At 38.9% G+C, this 24,328-nt stretch overlaps 1 protein-coding gene across 8 annotated transcripts in view; it reads left to right on the top strand.

Moving 5' to 3' along the window:
- Positions 1-24,328, top strand: part of ptprsa (protein tyrosine phosphatase receptor type Sa) — a 314,111-nt gene that overhangs the window by 202,851 nt on the left and 86,932 nt on the right. For all 8 annotated transcript variants that reach the window (XM_088622185.1, XM_088622187.1, XM_088622191.1 and 5 more), the window contains 5 exons: positions 1,588-1,698; positions 17,218-17,487; positions 18,002-18,583; positions 19,078-19,214; positions 20,475-20,619. In XM_088622185.1, coding sequence (XP_088478311.1) covers positions 1,588-1,698; positions 17,218-17,487; positions 18,002-18,583; positions 19,078-19,214; positions 20,475-20,619 — 1,245 coding nt within the window. The remainder of the gene's footprint in view (positions 1-1,587; positions 1,699-17,217; positions 17,488-18,001; positions 18,584-19,077; positions 19,215-20,474; positions 20,620-24,328) is intronic.

The following is a 24,328-nucleotide window of genomic DNA, read 5'->3' as shown; positions in this document are numbered from 1 at the left end:
CCAAATAACTGAAGCACATCATCTAACAGTCTCAAAATATTAAAGCCCTATACCACTCGACAGTGATATTTGCGCACACTATCCCCGAACATGCATACACCTAAAACCAGCTTTTATTAAAATGTTATTAACAAGTCTCTGCAAGGATGTTCTGTATGCATCTGAATAGTTCTCTGCCTGTAGAGCTGCGTGCCTGTCTCTCTGGAAGCTTATTGATTCAGAAAGCGTGTACAGTATGTCAGGGCTGATACAGTACAGAATGGAATGAAAGATCGTTGGTTGACAGGCGATCCTGTATTGATATGTGCTGACTGAATGGTAATGAGTCCTGGCAGTTTGTCTGTCAGAAAGGAATAATGAGCAATCCTTCAACTACCCAAGCGAGGCAGGATCCCTAATTATATTATCACGGATTCTCAACATTACTGAATAATGTGGTATTATCTGTCTGTGTTTCTGTTTTATTTACACTTTTAGATTTTTATACTTCTATGCATACGCCTTGTTCCCCTGTGTATAGTACTGTAAGTGGATATGCTCTGCTAGGCTCATGCCTTCTGTTCTTCTTGTAGTTCAGTCCAGTTTTGTCAGGGGATCCTTAGCTTCACCCTTGAAAACACACATTTTCTCAAGTTCTGCTTTGTATAAACTCCCCTATCCAGGCAGCTGTACTCTTCTGGACAGGCATTTACAATCTCACATTGAGGTTTTAACTGTCCTGTTTGTATTCAGTGTAGAGCACACTGAACCTAGAGTATAGAAGTCAATATATTGGAAACGGTGCAAAGAACAACTTTGCTGTTTCTGCTTGTTCTGCTTGCTTAGAAAGGTCCAGCAGAAAGGTAGCTGGTCTGACTATGTGACCTGGGAAGATTTACTGAACTCTCAACCATGCTGCGTACAGTTCAGTATTGTACTTTTTTCCTTATGGAGCTGTACTAAAAGGGGGACTGAAAGTTAATGAACTAAAAAATGCAACTCATTCTGAACATTTTACCTCAGGCCATGTGCTGTTTTTTGTGTTAGTTCAAGGGCATTTTTGGGAGTTTTTGTCATAGGTCCTGCGGCAGTTGTTTGGCTCCTTCTACCTAGTGGGCCAGTTCCAGTAGTCTTATGGTCAGGCTGTCACTATCCTGGCCGAGTGGCCGATTTGTATCTGGAATTTCTCATCCTGTGAACCACTCGATACCAGGCTAATTCTGGAGCTGCTGGAGAAACGTTAGCCTGCTCTCATCTTCTCCCATGTGAAATCATCGGCGGCAGGATTTTCTTTGTAAATGCATCTGGATGTTCCTTGCAGGCATTTTCTGAAGAGGAGCAACTTTTTTTTTTAAAGCAATTAAAATCTTTCATTTTGTGTCTGAAAACTTGGTGGATTCCTTTCAAAGAAATGCAATATGAATTAGAAATGGAAAGAGTGGGAGGTTCCACGGAAGCAATAAGCACGCTCAGAAACAGGCCTCTCCCTGTTCTTTTCTACTTTGGACCGATCAGGTTGACACTGCCAGTTTCCTAATGCAATGTACCCATTTCTCTGTTTCTCTCCTGTTTCCCCTTCCCCGGCTGGGTGTTTTGTCTTTCCTGCAGGAGCCCTACAGATTGAAAACAGCGAGGAGACAGACCAGGGCAAATATGAGTGTGTGGCGTCCAACATCGAAGGCGTGCGTTACTCCTCCCCCGCTAACCTTTACGTGCGAGGTAGGGAGCCCCCTGGTCCCGGAGCTCACACACTGCAAAGAGCTGTTCAGACGCTTCGGCCCCACAGTAGCTGCACATCCCCTGACCGATAGACCTCCCTCCCTCTCAGGCTCCTGAAAGACGGCTCCTGCAGCTGCCGGGCTTCAGTCTCCTGAAGTGCGGTCCATAAAAAACAAGCAGATTTACTGATATGCAGTTCAGCTTTGGGTTTTGACACAGTTTCTAACCTAAAACAGCTGACATTCCTGTAAGCCAGTCCTTGCTCACTCACTGTTTTAAAATCTTTCATCCACTGGCCGCACTGAGAATTTGAGTTCAATTATTCTGTGAATATAGTCTGAAATTCTGTTGAGGCCAGAAAATACAATACCTGCCACACAGGAAAAAATAGTTCTGTAACGAGCAACGTCTTTCTTCTTCACTGTGATGTTAAATATTGTGTTTTAACCATTCTAGGCAGTTAATCTGTTTATAGATACGTCTGTAGGCCTTCTGTACACAGAAAGATAAATGCATAAACATTCCAACACATTTATGTGAACTTCAATATGTTTAGCAAGCTAATTGTTATTAAATTTATAAATATATTATCAGTACCGCTTATTCTGACCTCATTTTATGCCGATCTTGATTTTTGTGGCCTTTTAGCGTACTGTATTCTCTCACAGGTGATGTAGTGCGATATTTTAGATACACCGTGTGAGACCTGTTGTAGCAGCTGTAGTGATCAATGACTTTGTAGAAAAAGGAACCTTTCTGGTTCTTTGAGGTCAGAAGTAAGGTCTTCATTCCAGTTAGCTGTTATTTACCAGGAAGAAGACGGTAAGTTCGGCTTGATAGCTAAACTGTTGCCTTAAATGATCCAAAAGCTGCCATTGAACTGGAATTCAATAAAAGAACAGACTATTAGAAAGGAACCAGATGAAAACTGCTGTATCTTACCTTAAAGTACCTGGCCATATATATTCCAATCTTAATACACGGCGTTTACTATATAATGCTATACAGATATTCAAAGTATTTCTGGTGTTACATTAATAATTTTAAGTTTGTTTAAACATGGAATCCTGAGGGGTGTTGTTTTTTGAGGATAGTGATCTGGGGGATGTGTGCTGTACCGTTAAGTTCCCTGTTTCTTGATCTGTAGCACTTCTTCCACAAAACACTCCGACACCATTGTAAAACAAAGGATAATTTAATAACTAATAAGGTGCAGGATTATTCCTGGTGATTGGAATATTCAACAAATTAACATCTTTCAGTGGATGGCTGAAAAGAAAACTTGCTTGACCTACCTTCTCTCTCGGTGCCCAGCCTGTGCTCCCAGACAGTTAATCTGTTTCTTGTGTGTGAAAATAATACATTAAGATATACAGATTTGTGTACCTAGAAGGACTAAAACACATGTTTACGATCAGCTGAAGATGTGGCTACAGCCATCAGGCTTCTGCTAGTTCTTAACCCCCATCTACCAATTACCATCCACTGTTATCGACACCCAGATGAGGGACTGCTTGTGTATAATGTTCAGCTGGCCGCACCAACAAACACTTCCTCCCCAATAACCATCCCTCATGCACATTTTCAACTTGCCATTAACTAACAGATCTATGACTAGTCTGTTTACAGTGAGAAGCTGTTCGTGACGGTTCATTCAGTTAGACACAAAGAGGTAGATCGCTATAGAATTCAGAAGAAAGTTCTTTCCCTGTCGATCCATTGATGGCCTCTAGTGGCCGCCCTTTGATCACTGCACAGTTAAACCTAACCTTGGCTCCACATATTGGGCCCTTGGTTGAAAACCCATGGCTTCCCATCAGGAGTTAAGCAGATGAGTATTTTGAATATGTGGCCCGTTATTTAACAACATTGAAAACCTAGATGTCCACACAGAGGCAAATGTTAGTAGACATTCATGTTTTTAAATTGTATATTAGACATGAGTGAAATCAGTCTCTCAGTAAATACTGTACCTGTTAATTTAATAGAATGTTCACTCTGAAAACACTGTCACTATGTTTAGAAACAAATTGCTGCATAACCAAATCAAATTCCATCCGTGCTGACTTCTCAATCCATTACTGAAATTGGATCCTTGATATAAAACAGGGACATACTGTGACATTGATAACTTTTGTTTAAAATTATTTTTTATTTTCTCCTCTAGCTGCTAATACAAAGGCAAAAATATTTGGATAAAATTCTTGCAAGTAAAAAAATATCATTGTGGGGTGGGAGGATTTGTTTTGGCCTGACTTTGGAAATCTTGGTATTTTCTTCGCTTTGTATATTTCAAGTGTTGTAAAGTCAATACATCCCCCATCCACCATGAATTGTGTTTTGGAGTCAGTAAGTCTATAGCAGTACAGCAATAGACGCTTACTGAATCTAAAATACTGCAGTTCTCTGCCTTGTTAAGAGTACAATGTACATCTCTAAGATTCAAGAAAGTTATGTTTTGCAGCGCTGAAAGAAAGAAGAACATGTATCTTTCTACTGTCTTGTTTGCTTTCTATATAGTTTATATAAATATGTACATGGGATTGGGAATAAATTGGACTTGAAATTAGCAGCTATCAGTACTCTATTCTGCTCCATGCTTAAAATCTGATGTTTTAGCTACAGTTTACAGTTTTGCAAGAGGGGGTGATTTTTGGGCTTTAAGGCACTGTTAAATAATTTGACATAGATTTTGTCAAAGGGTGGTAACAGAGAATCTTGTGCTGTCAGTTGTAGCTGCTAATTTGAAGTACTATGCTTTTCTTTTTTTCTTTTCCCTTTTTGTTTTTTTTTGTTTTTATTTTGGTTTTCTTTCCTCAATTGAAGCAAATCGGCCACCGTGGGAGTCACATCAGGTGGCAAAGACTTGCTGTTTTTTTTTATTATGAGGTTGAATATACTGTAGTGGCCGCTAACTACTAGCAAATGGTCTTTTCAAGGCAAACATGCGACCACTGGTTAATTTGATTGTTTTGGGTACAGAAGATCGCAGAGCAGGCAAGTTTTGAATGACCAATGTCATTTTGTGGTGATATCAAGGAAGGAAAGCAAAGGAAAAAAACAAGAAATGTAGCAGCTAAAAGCCTTGAGGTGGCCTTTTTTACTCTCTCTGTGTTTCCCCTATTTTTCTCTTCTCCTCATGTCATTGTGTTCTGCATCAACCCTTTTACATCCCTCAGAGCTTCGAGAAGGTTGGTGTGTTTTTTCTTTTTTACTTTTTTTACCCACATTTTTTTTTACATTTGTTGGAAAAAAGGCAAAATTAAAAAAAAGAAGAGAAAAAACAATCCAAATGAAATCGAATTATGAATAAGAAATTAATTTTCAAAAGTGATTAAAGAAAACCCGCTATGCTCGGGTTTTTTTGTTTTATTTTAAGTTTGCATTGTGGGGCCTTTTCTCTTTTGCATCCTTTGGTATTGCTGCTGCTAGGAGAGCTTCTCTGCACTTGTTGTCATGGAAACCCAGCACTTGGACATAACAGGGCCTGATGCATGATGGGAGAATGTAACTACTGTGCTTGCATGCCCTTTTCTAAATTCCTTTGCGCCGTTCTTCCTTCCTTCCTCTGTTTCATTGCACTGTTTTTTTTGTTTTCCTGTTCCTGTTTTCTTTGCTTCTTAGTTATGTGCCCTTGGTTGGTTTTCCTCCTTTCAGTTTCTGGTTACTTGTCTGTTGGTTGTGGGTCTTTTGCTTTTAGTCATGCAGCTGCTTTTTGACTCCCTCAATAAAGAAAAGTGGAAGTAAGTAAATAGCCAGTGTTCCTGTCATCTTATTAATAGCAGTAACTCATGGGGGATAAGTGGAGTATCTGATTGAACATGATTTGTTGCGGTAATGACTTCACACAGCCCTGGAATCTGCTCTACAGCGCTACATGGATCAATATCAAATATAATGACTTACGTTTACATAACGGCAGTTCTTTAGTGTTATGGGCCTTAGCTCTTTCTGCTCAGATGATTTTTCAGCTTTGACAGGATGGAAGAGTGATGAGTATTGTCCGGCTCTCCTATGACAGACCTGTCAGTTTCCTTTTTGTAGTATTAGGTAGTAGTTGAGATTTCTAATTTCTTTCCCTGAATCAATACCACAAGTACTGTTGAGCAAGTAATTAAGAGTATTCTTACTGTTTTAAAAGTAAACAACATACTGATTTTTTAAAAAAGAATCACCTACTGTACGATACTGCAGTAAAGATGCCTAAGTCTCTTAAGAATAAACTCATTTATTTGTTTTTTAAAACTTTATAAACAACACTTTTTTTAACACCAACTATTACATGAGTAATGAATCTGGTAATCATTCTAAAAAACAGTTAAGCACTTAAAGAAAAGTGTAATTTACAATGAAATAAATAACAATATTCAATTAAGACAGAGTACATATTTTGGATGTTTGCCTATTTAAAACTATGTCCCTTGATATTGTTTCTGGATTTCTTTGTTCAGAATGGACCTCAATACTGCATGCCCTTAAATTTCCAGAAGTAAATACATCCAGTTTCTAATTGCTTTACTCTGATATCAGTTTATTTCATTCCTATGACTCCAGATAACTTAGATGTGATATACCTATTTAAAATCATTATCAGTAATCATATATCTATATAAGGATCTTAGCACTATTGCCCATTACAGAATTGTGCCCCAGATATCATCATAATGTTTAAATATTCTAAATGTTTGTGTTTTAGGCTGAACATAAAAAACATTAAACAACTTATTGTTTGAATTAAAATATTTGAAGTGTGATTGGGGGAAAAAATTAGCATTAAGCTCCTGTGACTTTCTGATCCTGTTCAAAAACGTTGTATCACTGTTTTTTTTTTTAATTGGAAGGAAATCACGATGTGACAGTGCAATGCAGGGGTTCCTGTACAGCATATTCCAGCTGTGTGAAACTGTGCCCAGGATTATGGAGCTATTTTGTTCTATCAGCAGAACCACAAATGGGGTTTTCAGTTAATAAGTCTTAAGTTTGAAAGATTCTGTCGTCATGTCATCAGAATAGTAACACAGGGAGGACATTGAGACTCCAAGCAGACGGAGAGCATGCTTTTTCCACTAGGAACACAAGGGCTTGGCAGGTGCAGGGCATAAATAATGAAGCTTTTGGCCCACAGAGCTGGTAATTCAGCCCACCACAAAGGACCTGGCATTTATTGCCAGTGCTTATTTTGCACATCCATCTCACTGTGGGTGAGTGCACAGTAGCTACCTCCACCTGCTAATCCGAAAACCCATGGCGCATGAGAGTATAGCTCAGTTCAGCAAAACAGACTGAGCTGGAATTGTTCCTTGTGTACAGTACAATACAAACCAGTGCAGTCTGGTGATAGAGAATGAACCCTAACGTGGCAGTGATGCAGCTTCGTCTTGGACTTGAGGTTTGCACGTTATTGATCGAGATATTCATGTGATTGTCATGGCCTGTGGCAGGGAGTGAGAAAGGACAAAGAGAAGGCAAGAGTTTAGAATGTAGAAAGAGTGAGAAGACAGGAAGGATGGAACATCCTGTTAGGGAAGCACTGTGTTCCTTTGATAAGGCAAATTAGCACGTCCCTATCTTTCTGAAATCCATACTGAAGGCAACCATTTTTAATAAATGAAGATCTTAGCAGCTTGTGCCTATTCGGGCTTGTCTGCAAAGTGGAATAGAGGCCAATTCAGCATGTAAAATAAGAATTCTTGACTTGCAAGGACTGTTGAAGATTCAGAATTTTACAATACAATGGTTAAAAATTAATAAAGTGTGTGTGAGTCAGGCAGACATTTAGTCTGTATTGGTAATCAAACAGGAGCTGTTACATGTGTATAAGACCAGGCTTGATGGCAGTCTTGGTTAAATCAGCTGCCAGCACCTGAACAGGCACAGCTGGGCCAAAACACATTTTTCACATTAGCTGTGCTCTTCATACTTTTCCATTCACATGCTACAGTGTTTGAATTTTTAAAATGAGCATTTAAGATCAGCATTTGTCCCCCATTTGATACATATAACTTTGTAGTCTGATCAAGATTAAAATTCTTAATGGCTTAAAAAGTTTTAAAAGCACTTTATACAGTAAATAAGGTACAGGTATATTTCATTACTTTTTTCGTATAGCATATTCTATTTTGCAACGGTTAGAAAAGTTAACTTTTTGTTGCACAACTCTTTTTCACCGCTGTCTTATTTATATTTCAAAATTGGACTCTTTGGCATTAATATAAAATTACTCCAGTGTGAATTATTAACTGTGAAAAATCGCTTCTTCAGTGAGTAAATTGTCTAGAATCCAGATTAAAACTTTAGAAGCTGCTTAGCTCTTTCCCAAATAAGGGAGGTAGGCAAATTTTAAAACTAAACACTTATTAATAAATATATGCAGTGGTGGTCTTTCCTCAAAAGAGTTGCAAGCTGCTGTACAGCCAGGATTTGCTCTTGTGAAGAAAGAAACAGCAGTTCTGCAAATGATAAATATGAGTTCTCAGTTTGTGAAATGCTGCCTAATGCCTAATGATGAGAGGGTCATACATTAGCATGGATAACAGAATTCTCAGTCTAGCTAAAATCGTTCTGTCCCTCGCCTTTAGTCCCTTAACCTTGTCCTGCCTATTCCCTTAATCTGGGTTTGCCAGGTTGTATTGTACTGTACTCTTGACACTCTAGCCATTGCTTGTGGCTTGCATGTGGACAGAGACTCTGAGCCTTTCTTTCAATTAACTGCGGCGTGTTTTCCAGAGTTGGTTTATGGATTTTGCTTCCAAACTGCCGAAAACACTAGTTTGCTTACAAGCTGACTCGCAAGCACTGCTCTGTTGCAATGTGCTTGTTGAAAATCCAGCGGGGAGGGAAGAGGTGTGGGAAATCTTAGTTTTGTGATCTTCTCATCAGCGACTCTTATCCCTGTGTACCAGGATTTATTTTGTCATTGAATCCCCATACAGACTTGCAGATATTCTTTATCTGATGGAATTTGAATGAACGATGCAGGAAGACTGTGCTGTATATCCTTGAATGTGTACTTTTACCTAAACTTTTGCCTGTTTTATTTTGCACTCGCTTGCATGCTCTGCAGTTAGTGTGTTTGTAACTGAACTTTGTAACTAAAGCTAGATTACACCTTTTGAGTCTACTTTATTACAAGCATACGCAAATAATAAGTATGTGTTTGAGAACTGGCATCTGAAGATATTCAGAGTTCACAGATTTGTTTTTATTCTAATCTTCAGAGCTTCAACACATCTTTGTATCGAAATAGAATCTTGATTTGGATCCTAAAACAACATGATCATTCAAATCTGCTGTAAGTTGTCCAGATCAGCAAATTATGCACTACAATGGAAAATTAAATAATAAAATCACAGTCTGCACTGTGGAAATTATGCAAAGAAAGCTACCATATTTTTTTGAAAGGTGAGCAAATATATCCATAATATAGTTATTATTGTAATAATTATGATTATTACAATTTATTCTTTTTAGCTACCATCAAGAGACTTTTTAAAGCAGGACTGCCTGACTAGGTCTGTGCATCCTGCACTTGCTCACAAAACTGCCTTTTTATTCCCTATTGTAATGTATAAAAAACAGTGTCTGCAAGACCCGTTGCATATTTTGTGAACAAGGGTGTAATCTAAGCTTTATGGTAACACTAAAGGCTGCACATTATTTTGGCTTCCCCCTTCATTTTGGGACAGGACAGACTTGCTCGTACTGTCTCGCCAAAATGGCCGATAATGTCCGCCTTCTAACCTCCGTTTGGCGCACCTTTTTATCTGTAGAATAGTGCAGCGTTCTGGCGTTCTCTCTTGACTGCTTTCACCTCGTCAATGTACACCTTTTGAGTTATTTTATTTTCTCTGCACCGGGGCTTGAAATGGGATTAACCTGATGATTTCCTGGGCCTGCAGGTCTTTGTGAATGAGGAACCTGTCCATTCAATTGGGTTCTCTAACTGCCAAAAAAGGCAAAGGGCTACAACCACACAATCTGCGCCACACTGATGTTTGCTTCCAAATCTCAACTAAGAATTTCTCAGACTCTCCAGTTACACCCTTTCCACTGCGCTAGGATTCTGATATTGCTCTATTAACAGCTACCTCATGTGCAGGAAGAGTATCTGATATTTTCTTCAGATATTACCCCGGGCTACTAGTTTTAGATCTCTGATAAAGGAGTGAAAGGTACTTTCTTTTTCATTTCTTTTTTTCCCCTTATTTAAAACACTAATAGAACTACATATTTAAAATGCAAAGTCGGCATTTGCTAAGGGTAGTAATTTCTTCAGTAAAACAACAGAGGATATTGTCTCGCTGTGTTAAAATTCAGATCAGTTGTAAGGCCAGCAGGCACTGGGGACAGACATTAACATTTCATGACTAACCATCTACCCGCTTATATCCACTGAAGAATAAAGTGAACGAGAAAATCTTATTGGAAGGGTTATGAAATCTGCTGTTACACCCCTAAGGTATTCACATAGGTACACTTCTGTTACTTTTTATTCACAGTGTAATTAATATATCGCCACTTTGGTAACTGCATTTTAATTATTCATACAGAATAATGGCAAATCCCAACAGTACTTCCGCTGTGATAATACTATTTGTGGCCAGAATTTATATCTCCATATTCTGTCTTTAATTCTTCTCTGATAGACATGTGATACCATAATTTACTGACTTTTTTTAGTATTCATCTCCAAATAAATTAGGAAAAATGGGTTGTCAGAGATAGAGAGCCAAACACCATGATGATTTGACAGACTTGTAGCAAATCTGTGGGCTTAATCATGGACTCAACTAAGAAAGCAACCTTTCTGTGTCAGTGATCAAAGTAAGCCTATGTCAATTAATTCATGGCTTTGTTTCAATTAAGGCACTTTCATACAAAGAGTTGTATACCTAAAAGTCCAAAAAATATATCTGTGGCCTGATTATTCTTGAGTGGGAGACCTATTGATACAAGGTACCAAGCATGGCCTATTCCTTCTTTCCACTGGGCAAATGCAAAATGCTTTATAAAGTTGCCATCTTCAATGTTACCTAAACCTAACTGCATCCTTGCAGAGATTAAAAGCAAAAAAAGTCTAACGTGTAGCCAGTTTTTACAGCAGTTTCATCACCAGCTGTAATCCATGTGGCGTTAACTGACCTGAGGTCAGGATCTTCCAGCCCACTCACCAATTCCCAGTGGTGTAAATTAGAAAGATTCTGGAGCTTACTGTCCGTCTTTTGTTAATACTGCCCAGTTAGGCTGCGGTCTGTGCTATATAGTCCATGGCTAAACAGCAACAGATTTCACTTATTGTCTAGTTTTTCTACAAGCTAAACACATATTTTGGATAGCATAACAGCAATTTTAATTACTTATTTAGGAAAATCTTGTATCCAAATTAAAAATACAAAAAATGTCTTGCATCTTATCCAAAGGACAGAACACCAGGGTCTAAATTAGTGACACAGTTGTTGATCTTATCAGCACTGGGAAAGAGACCATAATCAAAAATGCAGAGGGACATCATCTGCTTCTTTGTACACTGTAAGCCCACCCAGCGCACAGGAACATTAGTGCTCAGGCAGAGAACTTCTGCAGGCTCTTCCAGTTGCATGTAAGTCAAAAATAAGCCTAACTCCCCTGAGATTTGGTCGGTTATATGCTACTACTGGGGGAATCCCAGTCACAGTTGGCTAATGACATCATCCATCAGTGTCTTTCTCAAGATACAAGCAGCAAGACCATACCTGCACTACACATGTGCACCTCTATCCCTGAACAAAAATTGTATTGGTTCCTGTGGTTTGAGCAAGATTCCTGTTTTGAAAATTCTCTAGATACTTAAATACAGCACCAGAACAGCTTCAAAAAACTGGCATACTGAAAAGTTCATATTAAGAGAAACAAGTTCATATTCTGACTTTCATTTTATGCATCATACTAACAATTATTATGCTTTCAAACTGAAGGTGTCCAAGTGATAATCTGAGGTTGGAATTGTACAGTTTAATGGGATTTAGTGTATTTTGGATACAGCTGCCCAAATTCACAACAGGCCAGTCAGTTTAAACAGCACAAACAACAAAAGGTGAAGGACTCCACTTTCCTTACACAGCCTCATTCACTAAACCATTAAAGCATGTGGCCCACTGAAGTCAGTTTGTTTTTAAATTGAAAGAACACAAGAAACCTAAATCGCTGATAGAAATCTGAATTCCCAACTTGGAAGCACCAAAAAATCACCAAACCTAGCCATTTGTTTTTCCAGTAAAACTTATGAATTGGGCTCTTTTAGGGACAAACTTTGGTAAGGACCTAAAGGGTGTGACTGCATGGTCCATATTTCTCTGCATTTTAAAAATGACATGCTCTCCCAGAGTCCTACATCCGTGCCATGAAGAAAACATACCTCCGCTATGATATGTGCAGTGAAAGGTTGCGTTTCCATTTTTTCAGTTTGATTTCTTTCCTCAGAAAAGTTGCTAGACTTGCACATGAGAATGGCATGCTTGGATGGAATTGGGTGACTTGTTCGACTGTACCCGTATACTGTATCTTTCTATTTTGTTCTTGTATCAGCCTTGCATTGGTTGCACCCTACTCTATTTTTGTCACCCCTCATAGAGCAATGGTACCCATGCATGTCACTGTGTGTAGGAATGGGCTGACCTTTCACCTTTGTTGTCATATAAATTCCTAGGAAGGAATCAATTTGAACAGGATCAGTTTCTTTGTCTGTTTGACTGTTGTTCGTTTTTCTTATTTGTCGTTATTTTAAGTGAGATATTTTGATTTTTGTTTTTAGCTGGGCCCTGTCCTATGTATCCCTTAACCCTAGCAGTGCCAATGCCAAATTAAACACTAAGACACAGATTTCTATATCTGACCATGACCGTATTAAAGGAATCAGCAGCTGCAACATAGAATGTAAACAGAATTATGAACAGTCTATTACAGCACATGCATCCTGCACATGTCTTTGCATTTTAATGTTTAAGCAATATCTGATAACAAAGTGATGTTGGTCTGAAAGCCATTTCAGCTGTATGAAGATACAGCTAATCCTTAAACTCTACTATAGATATTTAAGTAAAAGCATTTGTGTCCAGGAATTGTATAACTTAAAATATGAGATCAGTCAATGCCATATCTGCTATTGAATGGAATATTGTTTCTGAACACATTTGGCATCTATAAATGGTGCACTAGTTAAAGATTGAACTATTGCTCATCAATATACTAGGAATATTATGAAGAATAATCACAAACCCAGCTGACACAGGTGCCTGTGCATTTGTATTGGCTATATAGAATCTAAGTGTAATAAAATGCTGTTACTGCACTTTCAATTACTGAAGCCCAATTATTACGCCCAGAGTCATGCTCTCTAGCAGGTTCATTAACATTGATCCCAAACTACCAGAAGCTGATTGTCTCCTCAAAACGAGGAAGATGTATCATTTGGATGGCCTTTGAAATAATATAAGTTACCTGCATAAATGAGTAACATTTATAGCCGCTCTCAGTGAAGAGGCAAAACATCAGAAGAAGAACCAAGCAGCCCTGAGATGTTTCCCACTAACTGAGTACTGTATGTATCTGAAAATGTCCACCTGTCACACCACAGGTGACTGAGGTTTATTGGAGCAACCCTGTTAGCTTGCTCACCTCCTGTTAATGCAACTCTTACAAGAACTTGTACAAAGTGCTGTCAGTCCTCCACTGTAGAAACACTCCAATGTGCCTGTTTTCTGAACTCCCCATTCAGGGGCCAGTATTGCAGTTAAAGTGTTCCAGTAAATGATACAGCCACCATTAACGGATCATTCAAAAAAATGGCAGACATTGCAATTAAATCACACATTCTGTTATTAAATTTAAAGGAAACAATAAGGAACTAATACAATAAAGGTGGATGTTTACGCCAGTCTGAATGAAAACACGTTTTGAGCTACCCAACAATTATAAATTCTACATGCATTCATTTATGGTTGTTTTTCAAACAATATAAGCAATAAAGACTCTGCTATAAAGTAATGATTTCTTTATGATGAGTGGGTCAAGGTTTTGTCCTGGCCTAGGCATGTATAGCCTTTTGTACAGGTATGATAGCAGGTTATGCCAGATAGTCTTTCAACATGTCTTTAAATATTATGCATATGTTATGCATGTTTTCACTTTTACTTCATTTAAATGGAATTAAGAAGGTGTTTTTGACTTTTATTGGAATGTTAACTCATATTATCATAGAACCTGAGTGATTTGAGAAATGATGAAAAAAAAAACAATTTAAATCTGGACATCAAAATTTGTCCAGATGTATTTAAAGAGTCTAGTCTTTGTGATTACTTGAAAATAATCAGCTTTTTACTTTTAAGTTTTAAAATCAGAGTAAGAAAATGATGTAAGATAAATTTTTGGTTGGTTTAAGACCAGTTATAAATAATCACTAATAAAAAATATCACATCAAATAAAAAACTGCCTTATTGAGAATTCACCAGCACAAAAAAATCACACAGCTTTGAAATTTGAGTAAAAAGGGCTGCTGGTTTCATGTTGCACTAAATTTTGTTAAAAACATGTATATTCTATACAAGTGAAATCACAAAGAGTTCTTCCGTTTCAAAAGTGTGTTGACACAGTTGGGGTTAAAACATTTTAAAGGACAGAGTGTGTTACTTTATTGCTCAGCTACGCACTGTAGATGAAAGGAAGCTGGTGAACTATATACAACAGGGATAGATATATAATGTGAAGCGATGCTGCCTAATGTGTGTGACTTGGCATTGAGAAGCTACTTTTAAAGGTGCTACATAAAATAAAGTTTATTACTATTAGATTTCTTTTTGACACAAAATTTGTACTCTATATACTGTACCTATCAATTTCCATGTATTCTGTATCTGCTTCAAACAGAGATCCAAAGAATGTTATTTTTAAAATCCACTTTCTTTGTCAGAAGTACATGAAGTCTGAGCACTGAAACCCATTCAGGGTTATTTTACTGTGCGACTCGGTTCTTGTCCACAAGACCAAGAGAGAAAGAGTGATCTCCTTTCAAGCCCTGATGTGTGAGACCGAGTACCCACTGAAAACATGCTTTAATTTCTTTTGTTTAATTGGAAATCACAGTCTCCTTCCTCTCTCTCCTCTCCCTCTCCCTCTCCCTGCACCCCCTCCCCCAACATGAGTATTTCTCGGCGTGAGTGGATTGAGTCAGCTGTCCTGTCTGCCGCCTTGCTGCTTGCGTCTTGTTCTGCCTCTTGTCTTGTGTGTTCGTCTCCTGTCCTCCCAGTCCGTCTGTCTGTCTCTAACCCCCCTCCTGACCCCCCCCTCCACCTGTTTACATTCAATCTGTCTGCATGATGAGTCCGTCCCACCTCACCTCCCCCCAGACACTTTCCAGCTCCTTCTTTACCTGCCTCTCACCTCTGACGCAGACATCAATGATTTTACACAGCTCTGTGCACGTTAACCGCAAAAGAAAGGGTATTTCCTCAATTGCTTTGATTTTTAAATTAAATTAAGATTTAAGTGTGAATTGATTGATTAGCCCCATAAATAATAATTCCAAAGGGAAATATGGGAAAGACGGTTTTAGATGTTTTTGAGCATTAGAGTCTGTCTGGAAGACCCTTCTGCAGTGAATTATGGGAGGTGTGAACAGCTCTTTTAAATACTGCCACAAGAAGTAGATTGATTGCTTTTAAAAAATCTGGATTTTTGCATGAAATAAAAAACGGTCAGAATCCAAATCTAACTCTAAAAATTAATCAGAAGAAGTCTGGTTTTAGAGCAGGTTTAGTTTATGAGAAAGAACAATGCTATACAATGTGATGAAAAATGCTTTTGCTCTTATTTCTTTGAATAGTGTTTTTATAGACATGTATATAGGAGGACATAGAAAACGTACAGTATGTTGGTAGATACACGACTATAAATGAAAATTTGATTATTTGACAGTTTCAAAATATCATGGTACAACTGAATTTTTCAATTAATGTTTTTAACAAATTGGAGACAAAAAAATCTGAAGCTCTAAGGCTACCTGAAATATTGATTTAGTTGTGGTCACAACCTCCTTCTGTTCTTTTTAATTACCACCCCAGTACAGAGTAATCCTGTGAGAAGACAAACCTGTTCACGCGTAGTCCTGTCCCCGGTGATGTGAGTGGGGATGTTAGATCTCCTGTAAGGAGCAGGTGATTGCAAGCCTGCAGAAGCGAAGTGTGAGACTGTCACCTGATAAACACCTGGGAGAGTTTCTTGGCCTGCCAGAGCCGTGTAAATGTGCCTCCATGAGCCTTCCCATCACACGCCCGGCCATTTCTATTCCCCTGCTTAGGTCTGAAAGCTGCATCTACTTCTCTGGAGCAGAGATGCACAACCTTTTGTAAATGTAGTCAAGCATTTTCTATCCATTTTATTCTTCTTTTGTTTGTTTATGGTATGCTATTTTATGACTACAAGTACTATTACTATTTCCAGCATTACTTTCTATATGTATTTATTTTCTGTTACTCTGCCAGGGTGTGATGTGACAATGTGCTCCAGTCACATTGGGTCACATCAGCTGGAGGAAAAAAAAAAACTTAAAACAGCATTGAAGTGGGTTTTCCCCTCCTCCCTCGTCCCACTCCCTCTCTCTTTCTTCCCCAGCCTCCTTCCTTTCTTTCTCTTTTTCTATCCAATCTTCGTCTGGGCATGCTAGCGACCCTTCAGTTATATTCCTCTATGCATTTTATCTCTATTTCTCTCTTATTTTTTATTGTTTATTTTACCTACTATGCATGATGTCTGTGGAACTGATAGCTGCATCTATCAATGGAACCGTGTCAGATCTTAAAACGGCTTTGTCCAGTCAATCTACCCTGAACCACAAAAATTTGATTAAAGTTTCTCATCTTTAGTCCTAGTGGGATAGCAAGCAAATCATTCTGTGAGCAGCTCTGAGATTAAAACACAAGTCTGCTTACTTGCATACAGTATGTGTTAACAACAGAAGATCACTCCTGTTAGTGGGGATGATTGGTAGAAAGGAATCAGAACACACAACATCAGGCACTCCTTTGACACCACTTCCTGTCCAAGGGCCAGCCCAACTGAATGCCCATTTCTGGTTGGATGAGAAGTTTCAGGTGAAGGAACTTGCTGGTGCTGTGTGGCAGTAGACTGTGTTGGTACAAAATGATAATGATAATGGCATATTATCGTTTAGGTCTTTCTAAGAAGTGGGGTGGTCCTGATTTAGATGTTTAATAAAGCAATGAATAATGGAATTAAAAAGATGAGAAACTAGTAATAGATTTTTGTGTATTTAAATGTGCTGTGATGGGTCAAATATTGGTCAATGGAACCTTGTTGCTATGAATTGTTGCTTTAATGTCAATATTTCTTGTTGGTGAAGCAATTTTGTTAGTTTAGTTTTTTATTGATTTAATTTGTTTTTAATTTTATGTTTTTAGGGCCACCCTCAAAACACGGCTCACTTTCCTCTGCTTGTTTTGTTACCTTTCTCTTTTTCTCCCTGCCAGTCCGCCGGGTGCCACCCAGATTCTCCATCATGCCCACCAGTCACGAGATCATGCCCGGGGGCAGCGTCAACATCACCTGCGTGGCGGTGGGCTCCCCCATGCCCTACGTCAAGTGGATGCTGGGAGCCGAAGACCTGACTCCGGAAGACGAGATGCCTGTAGGACGTAACGTACTGGAGCTGAACAGTGTCAGGGAATCTGCCAACTACACCTGCGTGGCTCTGTCCAGCCTTGGCGTCATTGAGGCTGTAGCACAGATCACTGTCAAATGTAAGACCAGTCTGTGCATTGGAAACCTCTTTTTTCTGGAATTGTTGCAAATCTGTAGAAAAGGAGTTCCTTTCCTTTTATTTACTGAGCAAGCCAGTTGACAGGATCTAGTAAAAACATAAATGATACTTTCCTACAGATAGCTGAAGTTTTTGCATACTAGTAAGCTGTATGTGGACGATATATTTTTTATTGCTGTTTAATTTTGTAGCTCAAGTTTAGAAAGCCTTTCTGTTTTTAATAATTTAAGTTTTATTTCTCTTACAAATAATAATTTTATTTCTCATTCTGTTTCTTTAGAAAGAAGGCACATTCTGAACATGTATCAGCCAATCTAAATCCAGTGTTATAGAAAAGAGTTTTTAAACAGTTGTTTCTTCCTAAGGCTGTACTACAGGAAAATGAAAAGGAATTGAGCTCAGGAAGAGTCGCAGTTCCAGATCGGGCTTGTTCTTGCCATGTGTGAATCCCTTTTGGGGATGATGTCATTTTCTATGTTCTTCTTTCACCCCAGCACTGCCTAAGCCTCCAGGGACTCCTATTGTGACCGAAACCACAGCAACCAGTATCACCATCACCTGGGATTCAGGCAACCCTGACCCTGTCTCATACTACATCATCCAGTACCGCGGCAAGCAGGTGGACAGCAAGTTTGAGACCGTAGATGGCATCACCACCACCCGCTACAGCATCGGAGGGCTTAGCCCGAACACCGAGTACGAGATCCGAGTGTCTGCTGTCAACACCATCGGTCAGGGTCCCCCCAGCGAACCTGTGGAGGCCCGCACAGGAGAACAGGCCCCTGCCAGCCCCCCACGCAACATCCAGGCCCGCATCATTAGTCCAAACACCATGATGGTGAGGTGGGACGAGCCCGAGGAGCCTAATGGGCAGATCAAAGGGTACCGCGTGTATTACACCATGGACCCCTCCAAGCCCATGAGCCTCTGGCAGATACACAACGTGCAGGACAGCGTCATCACCACCGTGCAGAGCCTGGTGCCCTCCGAGACGTACACGATCCGGGTGCTGGCTTTCACCTCTGTGGGAGACGGCCCGTTCTCCGACCCCATTCACGTGAAGGTCCTGCAGGGAGGTGAGAGCAGCAGCGGCCTTCTCCCGCTGCCAAAGGGGGGGTGTTCGTGCGACTCAGGAAATAAGGAGCACAGGCAATCATACAGGGGAGAAGTACAATCCTGGGTGGAAAAAAGAAAAAAGAATCTTGTATTTCTATATAATTACATGAAGATATACATGTATGTACTTATGTGTGCATACACTTATACAGTACATGCGTGTATGCTTTATATTTGTATAGTTTTGTGTATGAGGCGGAAATCTTTGTCTGTGTGGACTACAGAAGATTTTTATTTGATAAGCTTTTCAGAGTATCCAAATGGGTTTGTTGCTGTTAAAAAGCAACAGGATGAAGCAAAATACAAATAAATTCAGCATTTTTACAACAATTATCAGTATTCTGCTGGTGCAGCTAATTTGAAGTTTTAACTGTGCAGCTATATGAGCCTAGCATACATTAGGATACTTTCATGATTAACATGGAACTTTTTATTTTTTGATGCTTTATACAAGTGCCGGGACAGCCAGCTAAATTCCAAGTAGGAGCAGTTTCTGCCAATAGCATTGAGCTGACCTGGGAGCCAGCCTATGATAAGGAAGGGATCATCACCTATGAGCTGCACTACAAAGAGGGCAAGTTTGGAACCGAGGTAAAGCAGTTTTACTTTTCCTTTTGATGTCTTTGTGGCTCTAGACATCAAAGGACAATGGTGCTCTGCTCCAATATCTGCTTCTCATTTTCTTGCATTTCTCTGTCAGTTCTTTTAAAATTATAGTAATCCCTTGTCAACTGCAAGGTTTACATTTTTCCACGGTAGAAAAATTCACGCTTGGTAAACATCAGACCTTATGGGAAACACAGGATTAGGGGAACTGTCATGATTCAACATACTGTATTAAAGTCTCTGTTGCATTTTATTCACCTATAGTAAAGTAAAACATGACATTGGAGTGAAGAAAAGCACAATATATTTTGGAAATAATAATGTATGGATAATTTTTAAATGAGTACTGTATCTGGCATAATTCTTACCTCTATTGCTATGATAATGTAGTTTGAAATGGTAGACAGAAAATTCCACCCGGAGACTCAAAACCAATAAGGTAAATTTGTAAATATCAAGGTATTACTATATATACTGTAGTACATCTGCATTGAGAATAAAATGTCTTCTATTGTCTTTTACTTAATCTTTGGTTTTACGTAGTAAGATGGCAAGTGATAGAAGGCCTTTCTGAACATCTATTCTGTAAGGTAGTTAGTGGTTAATTCATCCAGCCATTTCTTGAAGGAAACATTGAATTTCATTGAATTTCAGTATAATAAGCAATTTAATTACAGTAATAACCCACAGAACCTTTGTGCAGACAAAAATATTTGGTGAAACCTTTCATTTGGTACACTAATTTAATATACATACATTACTCGCAACTTAAGTATTTACTCCTTCTTATAGAATCCTGGTGGTTCGTAGCGTGCAAAAGCACATCCAAGTGAATTTACTGATTTCAAAGAGATTCTTATCATTGCAACACTGTAGTGCTGAGTTCTCCCTGTCTGAACGCAGTTCATTCACCCACCTAATATTTTTAAATCACCTTCAAGGAAGAATCAGATTGAAAGCATTGAGAAGGCAATGCTAAAATAAGTACTGCTTCAGTACTTGGCACTCACTCTTATTGAAGCAACGGTGTGAAATGATCATATAAAGCAGTTGATCCCTGTCTGTGTGCAGTATGAGAGGAGTGCTGTAGAATAGGATTTTGTTTTACCTGGATTAGCCTCTTACATTAAAAAGGTGTGTGCTGCCCTATCTTTGCTCTCTAATGGATGTTTTTTTATTTATTTGGGGGGTGATAGAGGGGGTTTTACTATAATATTGCAGCATTATGTTTTCCTTTCTGAACAGGTCGTCAAAACATTTGGCCCCACTTCTTCTTATACTGTAGAAGGCCTGCGAGCCAACACTGAGTACTTCTTCTCACTGGCAGCCATCTCCGACAAGGGGATCGGCGCCTTCACCAACGAGATATCACAGAAAACGTCCCAGGCCAGTACGTTACCCCTTTTTTTTCTACTTTCTCTTTTCGCTTCAAAGATGCCTGAGAGAGGTGATGTTGGGATACACACCTAGAATGCATTCATACCAAAATATGCTGTTCGTTTTGACTCAAAGGGCACATGTAACTCCAAGTCAGGAAATTAAAACGATAAATCTTAACTTTTTTTTCTTTTACTGAAGCAAGGGAGGTTCTCAGCTCATGGCCAGAAAATAGCTGAAGAAAATGCTTTTTTTCCCCCATAGTGTTTGAATTGTGCTTATTGGACACTGCCAAAATGTCATGCCTTAGGAAAAATATCAAGTTAATGTGGTCCACAGAAAAGTACTTTTAATATTCAGTATAGAAATTACTTTTCCTTCCTGGAAATAATGCTTATTTCACTATAGGCAGCTGTTCAGGAATATATCATAGGAAAAATCTAATTTAGTGTTTAAAATTATGTTGTCAGCCATCTTTTCTACATCCATTGACCAAAAATGTATGCATCCCAACATCTCTTGTCTTGGACTGAAGGTGTGTTGATTTGAACCCTCATCTTAAACTGAACTGAATATTAATTTTGCCTCTTGATCACTGTCAGGTTGAAAATGATAAGGTGATGGCTGGCGATGTTCATTTTTTTTTTTCCAAAGAAAAGGTTTAGCCATAGTAACAAATAGTAATCAAATGTCTGACCATTGTGTTTAGTTTAATGGATTATAATAATGTGCCTCCATTTTAAGGGAAGATTTCACTGGCTGTGGATGCCTCAACCAACGTTTCTTGTATTCCTTTGGTTGTTTTTCTTTGAGTTACGTGTTTCTGTGTGTTATATCCTACCAAAAACAAATGTGCTTATGTGAAGAGGTTGATTCCAGACAAGAGCAGTGATTTTTTTTCTTTTTTTCACAGCAAGTGCACTTTTTCTTGTTACTGAAACCCACAAATTTCATTGCTCTAGACTTCCATGACTTTCTGAAGCACTTACCTGTGTAGGGGTGGTAGGAAGGTAGACCTTCTTCCTGTAACGAGAAGGGCAGCTTTGTTTAGATGCCTCTGGTGAAGGAAAATGCCAACAAGCTCTTTCTTCCCATGGCCAGTGCCTACAGAATGACCCCCCCTGAGCCAAGCACTGACCACCTCACTGCCTTAACACACCTTTTGAAACCTTGCAATGAGTTGGATAATGCTAACAACCGTCTTGCCAAAGGAATGCTGAACTCTTGTCAAGTAGGAGGCAGGTCAATGTTATTCCCCGTTATTTATGAAGGCCATTTGGTCATTCCTTCAATTTTGCCTATACGTTAGAAACGTATTATAAAATTACATTTTGCAAAATATACTGTACTCCCTTAATCAAAAAGTGCTGGAAAATTGGAAATATTTATAATGGCATGGTGTATTTGCTTCTGTTTTTGAAGTCACCCTTTCAATCATGTAGTTTATTTAGTTGCCTTTCCAGTTGCCTTTAGTTCATTCACAAGGAATCTGAACTGCCACTTCCTGAACTGAAGGAAAATAACACAAACTTAGAATATACAGTATACCACTGTAAAATCTGTATGGTTCAACAAACAAAAATTAATATTGCTGGAGGCGGTGGAGGTCTGTACTATGTGTGTCTATATGTAGAATAAGCTTTCAACGTTTGTTTCTTTCCTGCATGAGTGATATCCTTTAGGCACAGTGGTGCAGGTCAGTTCTTCCAATTTCCAAGTAATTGTACTTGAATTACAGAACAGTTGAGAGGGAAGGATGTTCAGGGGGTATCATTCATGTGCCATTGCAGTTGGCATAAGTAGGAAAAAGAACACTCTCCTATCAAAGTCCGAGGAAGACATCTTCATTCGTTCCGCCCTTCCTGAGGGCCAGGTGTTGGCGTTTTCCTTCTGGGGAGTGCTCACATGTTTCCTATTGAATGTGAATGCAAGAGGGAAGTCATGGTAGTGGGAGGCCTCTTTAACACATTCCTGTTTCTACCAGCCCGATGGGGAAAACACTGTCGACCCCAGTCTTCACCATTACTAGCTTGTAGCAGATGTAAAACTGTCAAATGGTTCAGCTGCATGTGTCACTCCAACAAGGCACAACTTTTTAATTGGGAGCTCTAGGTAAATATGCACTGCATCCCTGGTTACTGGCAGCCTAGGCATGACCTATGTTGTGTGTCCATCCATCATCTGGCGTTTCTTTGTATGTCTATGTATGTATATACGTGTCATGGTGCCTTTATTTCTGTGTTGCATTGATTCAGAATGGAAGTAGGCACAGACACATGGATTGGATCGGATACACTTTCCTCCGTCTCTTTCTCTCTTTCTCACTCTTCTCTGTTTGAAACTACTCTCCATGGAATGGCTTGACGTCACCTAGCTTTTTACTTTTGTTCTTTGTTTTTTGGAGCGCGTACGGCTCACGTCACATGAGGAACAGCTTGTGGTCTTTGCTGTCGGTTGGTTCTTATGTGACAGTCAGCACAGCACTAAGCAAAATATTGTGAAACAAAATCCATTAAACTAAAGGTAACAGTAAGTATACATGGGGACTTTTTTAGCCCCCTGCTTGAAATGACAGACTCAGATCCTTCAGCCCATTCTTTATTATGCCTTTTTTGATAGTGTGGGGTGATTTTGAAAGTTTGAAAGGCAACACAGACAACTTTAAAGATCCAGATTATCTGCCTAAGGTCAAGGAAAAATCTGTTGTAGCTTCATGCTTGTGAACAGAGCTATGCTAAGAAACTGTGCATATACTGTAGCAAAGATGTGTTTTAACAGTAAAATGTATAGTACTCAATTATCAAGGCATATTTGCACAGTGTTTGTTTAACCTGGAATTACTACGCATTCAGCTTGATGTTTTTTTAAAAGTGTAATCATCACAACTTATTTTTTCTATGTATGTGTTATTATTATAACCACATTTGCGTACATACTGTATGAATGTGGAACACTGATACATTGTGGTACATTGTACCGGTTTGTATAGACTGCACCTACCATATCCTCTTAGAACACATAGTAATATGTATTTGTATTACGCATAGTAGTAATGAGTATTTTTTTTTCCTTTAGAAGCAGTAATTTGAGAATTTCTCCATATTGTAGGTGTATATATTTCCAGTAGTTACAATATTTTTTATGAAAATAACAGAACGGACAATTCTTTTTTCATCACTCTTTCCTATCACACCACACTATCACTTCCAGCCTTTCTTTCAGGAAGGGCAAGTGGCTTTGTCTGAAAGCCTTCAGATAGCAAATTCTCCAAATTAATAGCTACGGATGAATCTTTCCTGGGAAACTGCATTTTTGTGATATGGCTCAAGAGTCTGGCCTCCTGCAGGGGTTAAAATTGTGCTCGTTTTTTCTTATTAAAGAGGTCAGGAAGGTCATTCAGGCTTGGACAGTCATAAAAAATGTCTTATTGATACCTTCAAGGTAAGTGTTGGCTGTTCTCAAGCGGTTTCGCACATCCAGTCCACCTGCTTTAAGCTTTTAATAACATGCAGTCAACAGGCAGCCTTTGGCAAGTCAGCTATATTGGTGATTAAACTGCAGAGAGCGTGTTTCATTATTTTCTGTTTCTCATAATTATACCCTGTGAACAAAGAGAAAAATAATTATTTAGGAATTGGAGTATCTCATTTGCTTTTACTCTGTTTAAATGTGTGATTAAATCCTTGAAAAAAATAATTCATCCACTGAATAACGTTGAAGTG

Source organism: Lepisosteus platostomus, chromosome 27 (genome assembly GCF_059453375.1).
Source record: "Lepisosteus platostomus isolate fLepPlt1 chromosome 27, fLepPlt1.hap1, whole genome shotgun sequence".
Lineage (NCBI taxonomy): Eukaryota > Metazoa > Chordata > Actinopteri > Semionotiformes > Lepisosteidae > Lepisosteus > Lepisosteus platostomus.
Note: the sequence above shows the minus strand (reverse complement) of the source record. Positions and strands in the feature narration are given on the sequence as shown.